At 38.1% G+C, this 13,083-nt stretch overlaps 1 protein-coding gene across 3 annotated transcripts in view; it reads right to left on the bottom strand.

Annotated features, from left to right (window-relative positions):
- Positions 1–13,083, bottom strand: part of LOC306996503 (DNA topoisomerase 2-alpha-like) — a 202,589-nt gene that overhangs the window by 187,678 nt on the left and 1,828 nt on the right. For all 3 annotated transcript variants that reach the window (XM_079609054.1, XM_079609056.1, XM_079609055.1), the window contains exons 2-10: positions 11,739–11,802; positions 11,515–11,660; positions 11,337–11,434; positions 3,472–3,684; positions 3,195–3,368; positions 2,613–2,714; positions 2,391–2,528; positions 269–407; positions 33–190 (exon numbers count right to left, since the gene is read on the bottom strand). In XM_079609054.1, coding sequence (XP_079465180.1) covers positions 33–190; positions 269–407; positions 2,391–2,528; positions 2,613–2,714; positions 3,195–3,368; positions 3,472–3,684; positions 11,337–11,434; positions 11,515–11,660; positions 11,739–11,802 — 1,232 coding nt within the window. The remainder of the gene's footprint in view (positions 1–32; positions 191–268; positions 408–2,390; positions 2,529–2,612; positions 2,715–3,194; positions 3,369–3,471; positions 3,685–11,336; positions 11,435–11,514; positions 11,661–11,738; positions 11,803–13,083) is intronic.

The raw sequence follows: 13,083 nt of genomic DNA, 5'->3' as shown, positions 1-13,083 counted from the left end.
GGACAAATCTAAGAAAAAGGAAACGGAGCTACCTGTTTGTGTGTCGCCTCTCGCACGTTGAGGATTTTACCACGCAGAGGGAAGACACCATAGCGATCACGTCCCACCACACCCAAACCCGACACGGCCAGAGTTTTGGCCGAGTCTCCTTCAGTCAGGATCAGGGTGCAGCTAGTGGAGTTCTTTCCACCTGAAACAAACCATCATGAAATGAATATCCAGGCAGAACAAAGTGTCCGAACATATTAAGAGCACAACAAACCGTTACCTGCATCGTTGGCGTCATCCAGCTTGGGGACTCCTTTAATCTTAGTGTGTTTGACAGCAGAGCATTTCTTATTGAGCTGAGCCTGGGCTTTAAACTTCACCCAGTTCATAATGCTCTCCACAATTCCACAGACATTTCCCTACAGACAAGACACAGAAGTGAATTCACGCAGTTTTATAGTTAGGGTTCATACAAATTTTGACCAATACATTTCCACAGCCTTTCCATGACCTAATGTTCCATGAAGGTCTACATATTAGGGGTGTGCGATATCACGATTTTTGATCGTAGATGAATGAAATGTCTCTACGATCTGCTATTTAAGAAATATAGTATCATGCTAGTGCATTCTATCAGTTGTTCAGTTGCATTGTATAGTATTTTGAGACTTTTTACATCACGTGTTAACACAGAGGTAGAGTTACACTCATGGGACACTGCAATTCAGAAACATTTAATGTTGTGTAGATGCGCTGTTCTAACATGCGCTTTTCTGACTGTATACACCTGAAGCGCACCGGTACTAAAAGCCTGTCAAACAGCGTATGGTTACAGGACCAAGTTATCTTTTGAGCCTCATTGCGTTAAAACGGTCAAATACACACAAGGTTTATATAAACACAGTTGGTTATGTCTAAAGTGAAAGTAAACATTTGAGAGAAAATGTAGTGCGTCTCATGTGTTTATTAGATGCATGCCAGTCTTAAAGTGGCAGTAGCCTTATAGTAAACATGCTGACGCTTGTCCTTAAAGGGATAGTTCACCCAAAAATGAAAATGTCAAATTTTTTACTCACTCTGTTGTTCCAAACCTGTATTAATTTCTTTCTTGTGCTGAACAAATTATGACATTTTGAATGTGGCTAACCAAACAGTTGACTCCCATTGACTACATATAAAAATATATATATACTATGGAAGTCACTGGTGACCAGCAATGGTTTGGTTACCCACATTCCTCGAAGTAACTTATTCAGGTTTAAAACAATTTGAGAGTAAATGACAGTTTTCATTTTTGGGGGAACTATCCCTTTAAATGTTAATAAAACAAAACACAGAGAGAAAATCACTCACTGCTGTTGACAAATTTAATAGTAGCTTTAATACGAATCAATGTATAATTTATACAGTTAAGTCTATGTAGTGTTTTATTTTTATATTTGTTCATTTCATTTCTTCAATGCTACTGTTAAATACACCTACTGTAACTGAAAAAAGGACTGTTTAATTCAGTTGTATATTAAGTTGTGTATATGTAATGTGTATCTTTGTTCTTATTTTTTTAAAGAAAAACAAAAAAGATTTTTATCTTTACCACTTTGGCCTAAATGTTCATGTTCTTATTTATTTAAAATGTCGTATCCTTGTAAGGCTGTTTTTAAAATAGGGACATTATTTTGGCTGTAATGCTCAGTCACATGCAAAATAGTAAATACAACATGAAAAAGACGTGATAAAATCATGAATCGCAATTTTCCTGAATGAGATTTTTGCAATATCGCCTACCACTACTACACTGACTACAAGTTAAATAGAATAAATTTCCATATTCAAAATTTCTCATAGCATATCTTAACGAAACCTGATTTCAACTGAGGGGTTGAAACCCTCAAGTCGTGCTTGCAAAGTTGGTTCCGATCAATTGTCCGCATTTTCAGAATCTGAAGCTCTCAATTATGGTAACGGATGGAAAAATTCAGACAAATGCTGGAGGTGTTTGGCTAATCACACCGCACTAGGTCAGCTGGCCAATCAGAACACAGCTTTTCAGAAGGAGAGGCTTTGCAGAAATCTGCAATAATGTATAGTATGTGACAAGTAATGTTTTTGAACATTAAAAGCATGCTAACCTATTCTATTACACACAATAAAACTAAATATCTGTACTTCTGACAACAATTACCCGCAAACCAGCTTAACCTGGAACTGTGTGCTGGTATAGCACTATGCCATGCCATAAATTCAATAGAGATGTTTATTTTCTATTGATCACAACAGCAATAATTGTTGATGTCAAATGCTGAAGAGGAGCATTATATGCAGACTACAAACACTTTAATTATCCCATTCAGCATGTTTCACGCTCAATTCAAAATGAATGATTAAAGTGTCACATTTCTCACCTGTTTAATGAACTTATCACTCAGAGAGCAGGTGGAACCGAAATTCTTCTGCTGCAAGGTCATGTTCTCTTTGGTCTGAGAGTCAAAGCCGGGGTTCTCAATCAGACAGTTCACAAACAACCACATGTGATTCTTCACCTGCACACACACACAGTTCAACCAGATCAACCAGAGAGCCATAATCCTTACATTTTATAAGGTTTGCTGATAATCTGTATGTACCTGGAAAGGTTTGACAGCCACTCCAGCCTTGTTCTTCTTTTTTACAACTTCAATCAGTTTGGACACAATCTGGTCTGAAACATAGTCTGTGTGTCTGCCACCCTAAAAGACAAAACTCTATTGAAAGCACTTTCCTGTCAATTTACAGTTTGAGACAGATTAAATAGGCATATTATGTCCACATATGTTTGTGACTTGACATTGTTCTTGTGTCACCTAGAGATTGCGCAATAATTAAATGAAACCCTCGTCACGAAAACATTCTGCAAGAATTAAAGGAAACCGATTGGGTTTGTTCTCTCATATCAAGCAATTTGTTGTGCATTGACAAATGTTCAAATGTCAGTTAAATTAAATCTTTATATCAAGCAATCATTTCTCTTCAGTAGACTTGGGATTAAACTGCTAGATTCACATGAATTATTATGGACAATTACTACTATTAAGGAACCTTAAGCATCAAACCTTTGAGTAAACGGGGACAGAAATTAGAATTCATTACAAATGTACTCATCAAACAGTTTGCCAAAATTAAATGCTAAACCCCAACAACATGCCATGTTGTAAACCTGAAGACATTACCTTAGTTGTGGCGATGCCGTTAACAAAGCTGACTTGCTGGAACCCTTTATCACTAAGGGTAAGACACACCTCCCAGCGTTCATTCACACTCTCATGGACTATCGTCAGGGGAGAACCAGTCTCATCCACCTTGTCCTTCAGATAAAGGTCCACATAGCTACGGAAACTATTCACCTGAAAGATAAAAGAAACTTAAACTTAGGAAAAATGTTTAAATACAGTGATATAATCAGAAAAATTCATGAGGTCCAAGTGTAAAACCTGATAATCTACTCACAGGCAGTTTCTTGCCATTGAGAAAGACACGGACGCCCTTAGTGGCCCCAGCGATGTCATATGCTCGTCGAGTTAGCAGCGCCACAGTATCTTTATCCAACGCCTGCATTTTAAACTTCGCCAGGTCCGGATGGAATGTGATGCAGGTGTAGTCATCACCATCGAAGGGTTTGATCTTAGACTCGCCTGCTCGGTTCATGTTATCAAACCATGTCTTTGGGGAAAAGATTAAAACACTTTACCACTTTTGTTCCAAGATAAGGAATTTCACATTCTGATCAAAAGTTGACACCATTAAGACACATGATAATCACTGATCTCCAAATATGACTGGACTGCCAGCAGGCAGTTAGGCATCAAGTGTTCGAGGAGCCATATTGATATTCCCAACAACCAGAGGGCATCAATGACTAAAAGCTGATTGACCTGGTTAGAAGCATTTGTTGAACAAGACTAGATTTTAGGATATATAGCGCCCTATAAAATCTGTTTTATTTGTTCCTAAATTATTATTTTTTCCGTTTTAATTTTTGGGAATTCTGGGTTGTTGTTTTTTTTACCCTTTAAGGTTATTTGAGTCGTAAAAAATTGTGTGCTTTTAATGTTAATTATTAAAATGTACACAAATAAAATAGGAATGATCTTAAATTTATTGTGGTAACAAACATCACATTTACTCTGTACCTTTTCAGGACAAATACTGCATGATACAACATAACACTGCATTTTAAGTACTTCAAGTAACAAAAATAAAAATGGTTACAAGCTTTAAAATATTAATGGTTATATTAACTGGTTAAAATGCAGTGCAGCAACTGCACAAACCTATGGCGAGGCGGCTCAGACGCGCGAACCAATTAGGCCGCGTCAGAGCCCGCCAGAATGGCCGTGGCTTATAGCTTTATAAGCCCTCATTCAGCCAAAGAAATCAGTTTAAATCAACTGAAGCGATCCCCCGGTCAGAAATGACGGGAGGGGTTGTCGCCCAGATTTGCTTTCCCCGGTCTGCATTCCCCCCAGACATACATTCTTCTCGCACACAAACAGAATTTCATTCCAAATATGTAAAATTCCACATTAACACTAGATTCCGCGTTAATTTGCCAATTCCGCAATAGCGGAAATTATAGGGCCCTAGATGCGTATATAAATTGTTACTGCGACCATTTCATGTTTATGGTAAAAAAATGTAATATCACTGTCAGCACAGATCATAAAGTGCATAGAACGGTTGTATTTGTAATCTATAATTTTAAATGTAAAACGTCAGAGCGACTGATTTGAAAAGTTAGTAATAAAATGAACAGCAAAGTAACAATTACACATTATGACTGGGCGATAAAACGATCATTATCACAATATAATTGTCCTCTATAAAATAACAAAACTTCGATATAATGTTTATGCACTACACAAATATTGTTGTGCATGCAGACCGAACCACGCGCCACACAGAACATTTATCAATTCGACTCAAAACACACAGAGAAAAAAAAAAAACACCTGTGTGAACGCAAACACGTCCCGGGATTGATGCCGGCATCGATCCCGGGTTGGGGACCTAGTAACATTGCCGGGATCAGTCCCGGAATGCGCCCTGTGTGAACAAAAGCCAGGATCAATGCTGTAAGGGGTGTGTTGTAGTGATGACGCACGTGCCATCGCGCGACTCTAGAAAGTTTGTTCGTCATCAACAAAGAAAGAACGAAACAGAGACCATGGGGCTCCTTACTATTCGCGCTGAAGCCATGATCGTTCGCCAGCTTTGTGGAACGGTACGCGATGCATTAGTGTACATGTTTTCGGTATCTGCAAAATTTTTAAAGTCAAATTTAAGGCTTTTTAAGACTTTTTTAAGACCTGAAGAAATAAAAATTAATACCGTACATTAGGGGTTTGCAATATTAACAAAAATATATCTCGATATTTTCAAAGTTTTGTTGATAATAATCAGATGATATTTTACTGATTTTGTACTGGTACCACGGCTGGTTTAGGCCTGTTGTTGACAGCAGACTCACAAAGATATTCATTTAACATATTCTATCTATGCAGTGGTCAGTTCACAGTAGTGACTGAAATAAAAAAAAATATTAAGGGGCAATATTTGCCACCTTAAATTGATTTCCAGGGGCATTTTCACCTAAATATGGAAATTATTTCTAAACGTATTTAGAGGTATGCATCACCTTTTATGTCAAATTCTAACATTCAAATTAAATTCTATTAGAATAAGACCGTACCACTGTCAAATTAAATAATTAAATTAAAAACCATCCTTGCAGTGCAGAGGTGACACAGAAGCGGCATCCGAACTGGCATTACTATATTTACACTTAATTTGCAATTGCATAAATAAAGCTATTCAATATTTAAATATGAAATATTTTATAATTTTAACATTTTAATTAAAGGCTACTTTAAATATGCAACTAAACCCGCCAGTAGGTGGCAGTAAGTCACTGTCTTAATAAGCGAGTTGTTGGAGTTTTATTCAACAGATTTGTTCAAACGGCCGATTCATTCATTGAATCAAATGATTCGTTCAAAACGCGGATTTCAGTTTTTAAAAATTAATCGCTGTCTGTTGGACTACAGTTTCATTATGAAATTCTCGTCGGCGAAATAAAGGGGGAAACAAACAATATTGACAATATAAAAAGTAACACATAATGTTAACTTTATTGTTAATTTAACTGTTGTATAAAATAAATAGCACATTTGCAATTGTGCACAGGAAAACGGCACTCTTGCTCGTGATATTCTAATATAACAACATAATATGATATAAATATAATAAGACAAAAACTAATTTGGGGACATACCTATAACTGCACTGACACATCACGCAGTGAAAGCAAGCATGAGAGACAAACGCGATGTCAGCTCGAACTCGCGGTGCCTCGTACGTAACGTTAGTTAAAACAATGATTACAATATCATCATAGTTCATAGACAATCCTAAGCACAAAGAATGAACTTACTATTGAACTGACATTTACTCGTTCTCTTATCCTCTCCTCTCGCGTGCAGGAGACAGACGCAGGCTAATACGCTGCCGTAAATGACGCGAATTGTCACGTGAACAAGCAAATCCACAAAGATAGAATAATAAAAAATAATACGTACGCTAATTAGATAGTTTTCATTTGGAAAGCATTTAGATACGTCGTCAAAGTGTCATCTACAATTTAAGACCTTTCATAGGTAAAAATAAGACTTTAAGACTTTTTAAGGCCTTAAATTTTAAATATCGAATTTAAGACTTTTTAATACTTTTTAAGGATCCGCGGGGACCCTGATTACACGTCTCATCCTGACGTCACGTGTCTTTACGGATCTTACCGGGATGTGTGTGAACGCACTCACAGATCCCGGAAAATCACTGGCAGTGTGAATGAACCAAAATCAAACGATCCTGGGACAAATCCCGGGTCACATTATCCATGTATTTTCCGGAATCTCTGTGTGAAAGGAGCTTATGTAATATAATAATGTAATGCTATTTATGCAATAGAATGTGTGGTAACCCCAATATGGCAGCACGATGGGGTCACATTAAGTCATAAGCAAACCAGTTGTTTACTATAGATCAGCGATCATAATAAAATTTGCATCATGACACATTGTTTTGGATTAATAATTAAAATATTCAAAACAATACAACTTCATACTTGTATTAATACATAGATATATTATAATAAAATTATCCACATATAACTAAAATATATAGCATATATATATATATATTAGGGCTGTCAAAAGATTAAAATATTTAATCGCATTAATGTCATAGTTAACTCGTGATTAATTGCACATTTTTATCTATTCTAAATGTCTCTTGATTTCTTTTTGTTCCATTATTTTTTTCTCATTTTAATGCTCTTATCAACATGGAAAAGTGGATTGGCCTGCTTGAAAACAACATTGGCATATACTGTGTTCAATTTCACACTAACATTCTCACTTGGAGCAAATATTCTCCCACACAATGTAACACTGTCCATCAATAAAAGGGTGAAAGAAGTACTGACGAGGTAACGTTACTGATATTGACGAGTGTGTGCTTGGCCATCAAGTGGTATTTCAGACTGCACGTGCTGCGATGATAGCTCAGTTCACAACACACAGATCACATTGGTCTTGTCAATTGAACCATTTGGCAACTTTTTAAAAGTAAACTTTTCATTCAGAATCTTATTGGCATCCATTTCGGAGTCTCGCGCTCATCATTCATCCACTCAAAACGTAACGTTAAAGAAATGAGTTTGTTAAACGCCTTATTAATGGCGTTAACGCAGACAGCCCTAATATATATATTAGGGGTGGGAATCTTTTACCATCTCACGATTCGATTCGGATTCTTGAGGCCACGATTCGATTCAAAATCGATTTTCGATTAAAAAAGATTTTCGATTCAAAACGATTCGATTTTATCCATAATGATTTCTAATCGGGTTTCTGATCATGATCTACTCTCATCTGCTTTGCTATAGAGCTGGTAAGTCCCGCCCCTCCGTAAAACCCCACTGGACCTCAAAGTGGAAAAACCGTCAATGCAAGTGAATGGGAGAAAATAATTATTTTCTGGTCCCGTTTGAATTGTGCCATGAATGTGAACATATGTTGTCTGTGAATTTTTTATATAATCTTTCGTGTGAAGAATGCTACAATTTAGCGGGTAGAAGTTTGATACGGGTAGACTTTGTGTGAGAGCACTTTGTGGACTACAACTCTTCGCTGCTGTCGACGCGTTTGAAACGTCAACACCACTAGCTCACGGCTCTAGCTCACGGATCCCGCTAAACATGGCTGTCTTTGGTGCACTTCACCGCCGTCTTTCAGGGAGAGGACAAAATCGTTGAGGTTGGCGAAAACCACGGGTAAGTCAACTTTATGGGGTGACGTCACATAGGCGACATGTAGTCTTTCTCGTTATGTCTTTTCCACAACTGCTAGCCGACGAATCATACCATATACTGTCAAACTTGTAACATGAAAGATTATATAAAAAATTCACAGACAACATATGTTCACATTCATGGCACAATTCGAACGGGACCAGAAAATAATAATTTTCTCCCATTCACTTGCATTGACGGTTTTTCAACTTTGAGGTCCAGCGGGGTTTTACGGAGGGGGCGGGACTTACCAGCTCTATACAGAATGACAAACGGAGACATTAAAGTGTCTTTTTCACATTTATTAAGTTAAATTCTCAGGGAAGTGCCTTTTATCAAAAACATTGTCTGGTTCTCAATTGCTACTCATATAGCTATAAAATAAGTTGGAACAAAAAAAAAGTGCTTCTTCATAATACAAAATGGTTGAAAATAGATGCATTTCCCATAAAGTTGCAGTTTACCACAAATATCATGTAGAACACAACCGGTGAAGACAAAAAAACATCTATATTTCTCAGTCAGACTCAGTAACTTAAAGGGGTCATGACATGGTTATTTTTATTTTATTATTATGTTCCCTTCGGTGCAAATATAGTATTACTATAGTTTTTTTTACAAAAAACTTTTAAAATGTAGTGATTTATGACCTTTTCCCACCCTGTTTCTCATCCTCTGAGTCAAACAGTCTGTTTTGGGGGTGTTTCCCCTTTAAGAGTTCAGTGTTAACGCCCACTGATATGATTGGCTAACGTCAGTGCCTATGCATCAATTATTAACGCCCCCAGCCAGAATGTTTGCGGATTCGGCGCAACTGTTTAATAGCAGCTGATGCATGTGAAGCGATGGCTCTTGCAATGATAAAACCTTATTATGTTTGAGCCGGAATCAGAGGAAAATGAACGATCACCACAACAACGAAGACTGGATCAGCCCGTGTCCACATGGAAAGTGAAACTATTTTGAATTAATAAAAAAAAATTAACCCGAGACACTTGAAAACGGATTATTGTTACATAATTTTCCTATAGCTTAATTTGCTAACAGTTTAACATTATTTAACTAATTCCAATGAAATGATAGGGTGTACCACGGACAAAAATGCATGCACAGGCCATATTTGAAGATGCAGCATTGATAAAGGCAACATTTTTAATTTTCTATCACATGTAGGCCTACTAGAAAGGCGACATATTTTGAAGATTCTCTTATACAAATGTGTTTATATTAGCCATGGTAAAAAGTAAGTTTGCGTCGTCGTTGTTGAGCCCAGAATATTCGGCACGGACTTATCTTTGAGCAACAGTTTTCTGGCAAAGCCAAGCATCATATTGGGATTTTTTCCTCAAAACAGTCATCCTTATAATGTATAGAACACTGTCGTGACTGGGACGTCCGCAAAAAATAAAGTGCATCCATTTTTCCCTGACGACTGGATCTTTCAGCGTATTTAAAAAGTAGTTTAAAGTTTTAAATACATTACTTACAGTTTGCGTCGTCGATGTTGAGCCAAGAATAGTCGGCACGGACTTATCTTTGAGCAACAGTTTTATGGCAAAGCTCAAAACAGTCTGTTCTCAGAACAAACGCTTAAACTAACACTGCCGTGACTGAGACGTCCGCAAAAAATAAAGTGCATCCATTTTTCCCTGCCGACTGGATCTTTCGCAGCGTATTCAAAGATGTTGTTTGTCCACAGCCAGGAACAGCACATCTGCGGCGTCGTAATCTCCCTGTACACAGACCCACTCGCTGTCCGTCGACTGAACACGTGTGAGGCGCGCGGCGCGCGGGCGCGACGATGATACGAAATGAGCGTAGCTGCCTTGCGCTGAAAGCGTAACTGTCTTGTGCGGGAGGCGGTCATATGCAAACGCTGGTACGTCACTTCGTACCGTGACGTCACTTCTTACCATGGATCCAGAACGAGCTGTATTTAGAGCTTGATTAAATAAATGATTCGTTTATAATGGGGAGGACGTCTTAAGCTATGAAACTTGCAGGACGTTTTAATGGTACAAAGACCTCTTATATACCAAAAGATCAAGGCAAATTTGGTTTCTCATGTCATGACCCCTTTAAAGAATAACAAGTTATGAAAATAAAGTGCTTCTTTCAAAATGATTAATAGTCCTACCCCTAAGCTACCTGGCGATAAAGCAGCGATAGACCGAGTTTTTTTTTTTTTTTTTTTTTTGTCCTCTCGGAGTTGGCAGGGAGTTTCGTGAAGCACTGCAGTGTGTGTTGGTCTGCAGCTGGCGGCTGACTGTACGTTCACAACGCCGCCGACTTGAGCTGCAAAAAAGCTATAGCCGCCCTGTCAAGGACGCTTGTCAAAAAGTACGGGGAATCTTGTATTCACTGGAGAGTTTTTTCCCCGACACCATCGTATTAATTGATTTTGATTAATATGCGCGAGGGAGAGAGAACCAGGAGAGAACAGACAGCGCTCTGAGTGCGCGCGCGCGGCCGGGGCTCGCTCTCTCTCTCTTTGCTCGTTCTTGTATATGCCCTGTCAAGCGCGCCCTGTTTAACTGACAGGACTTAAAACACATGCAAATTATACACTTTCACTCGATGATGGTTAAACTGTGCAATTAATTGTTTTTTCTCGAACTAATGTTTTGGTAGGAACGAAAGATCTCCCTCTCATCCATATTTGCTTTCTCTTTGTTTCAGTGATTTGCCGCTCACGTTCAAAAACCGGCTGCGTGGTGACGTCCCGTATAGGCTAGTTACAAAAATGGAGGCGAACAGCCAGCTGATATTTATTTATTTATTAAATCGATTCTTGGACATTTCAGATCGATTCTGAATCGTTGCAAATGAGAATCTAGATTCTTCTGTGAATCGATTTTTTGGCACACCCCTAATATATATATATACACATACACACACACAGTACATTTAAAAATTGAGGCAGTTCTCTTTTAACATGCTTGGAGCAGTCAGGTATCAGGCTTACCTGTTTGAAACAATGTTTTGACTCTCGACAGGCGGTCTCGACAGTGAACTTAGTGCTGAAGATATTACATAGCTTCGCACCATATCCGTTACGGCCACCTGACAACAACACATGATTACAAATCCCCATTAAGTCTAGTGCTTTGAAATAAATCCATTCACTTCCAGCGCAACCTCACCTGTGACCTTCTTCTCGTCATCATCATAGTTACTGGAGGTCAGGAGCTGGCCGAAGATCAGGGCAGGAACATACACCTTTTCCACTTTGTGCTCAACCACAGGAATACCCTTCCCGTTGTTCCACACACTGATGGTGTTATTTTCGCTGCATACACAAACACACACCACTTAGACGTCCTCTCGATCTACAACACTGACCAGCCAGAGCATGTGCATTACTTACGGGTCAATATTGACCTTGATGCAGTTCATAGCCTTGTCCCTCTGTTTGTTATCAGCAGCATTCACTATGAATCAGAGAATGAGTATTACAGTCAAGCAGCAATCATCTGAGCATGTCATCTTTTAGAAGGTCAAAACTGAGTCAACGTTCAAACCTGCTAGCTTCTTTTTGCCACATTTGATGTGCTTTATGTATTTGCGTTGATTAATGTTTATATGAATAAACGCATCAATTAAATCGGTTTATTATATAAAGCAATTGTTTTGCTTCAGGAGACTTTGATTGAACCGCTTGATTTATATGGATTAATGTTACAGTGTTTTTAAGATTGATGATTTTTAGGAGTTTTGTTTGGGTGGACTTTACATGGAGTGACCGATTTCTGTCAGGTTCCAATAAAAATGTCTTTTGAGTTGAAACGACATAAGAGCGAGTAAATGACAAGAATTTTCGGTTACACTATTTTAAGGTGTCATTGTTAGTGTAATTATATATTTAAGCACCAAGTAAAATTAAGCAACTACATGTACTTACTATAGGATTAGGTTGAGGGTTAGTTGCATGTATTTATGCATAATTTACTGTTATTACTATGGTAAGTACAATTTAACATATGTAACAAGGACACTGTAAAATAGTGTTACCAAATTGTAATTTATAGGTGAACTATCACATTAACAATTTCAAACCGTAATGATGCATGTTTTAATCAAAAGGAAAGCCTATGTACTACAAGAAAATAGTGTGTAGGCAAATACGGATACAAACAAAAAATGTATACTAAAAATGCTGTCAGAATCTCAACTCGCATGTAATTTGAGTAGTGTATTTCAATAAATATGTACGAGAGAGCGAACATTTTAACTAGTGGTCGACCGACATTAGGGCTTTGGGCATTATTTTTTGTAAATGTGTTTGCTTGTAAACATGGTTTTCAATTCAGATTCCGAGGCTTTTTCACGCCTGGTGAAGTTGTGAATCGCGAGCTCATTAGAAAGGCTATCATTGGTCATCTGGGCTCCTGTAGGTGACGTTAGCGTCCTGGTAAGCGCCTATTTTGTATATCAAAACAATGGCCGCGCCAACAACACCCACGCCTGACGAGGAGTTCGAAATCTACACTCCTGACAATTTGAAAAGCAACGTGTGGCGCTACTTTGGATTCATAAAGAAACAGGGGGGGGGGAATCATAAGTACAGTGTTTTTTCTTCTGAAAACATCATTGCCTGCCTATTGACATCGACTGATACACTGGTGAGCCCCGGCTTCTTTAATCGTTTTGACATTGATGAGCTAAACCGCTGGACTTTTAGTCATCATAACAACAAACAGAGCGGTGTGTAA

This window comes from Phoxinus phoxinus (genome assembly GCF_949152265.1).
Source record: "Phoxinus phoxinus genome assembly, chromosome: 4".
NCBI lineage: Eukaryota > Metazoa > Chordata > Actinopteri > Cypriniformes > Leuciscidae > Phoxinus > Phoxinus phoxinus.
This window is presented reverse-complemented; position numbering and strand designations above follow the sequence as displayed.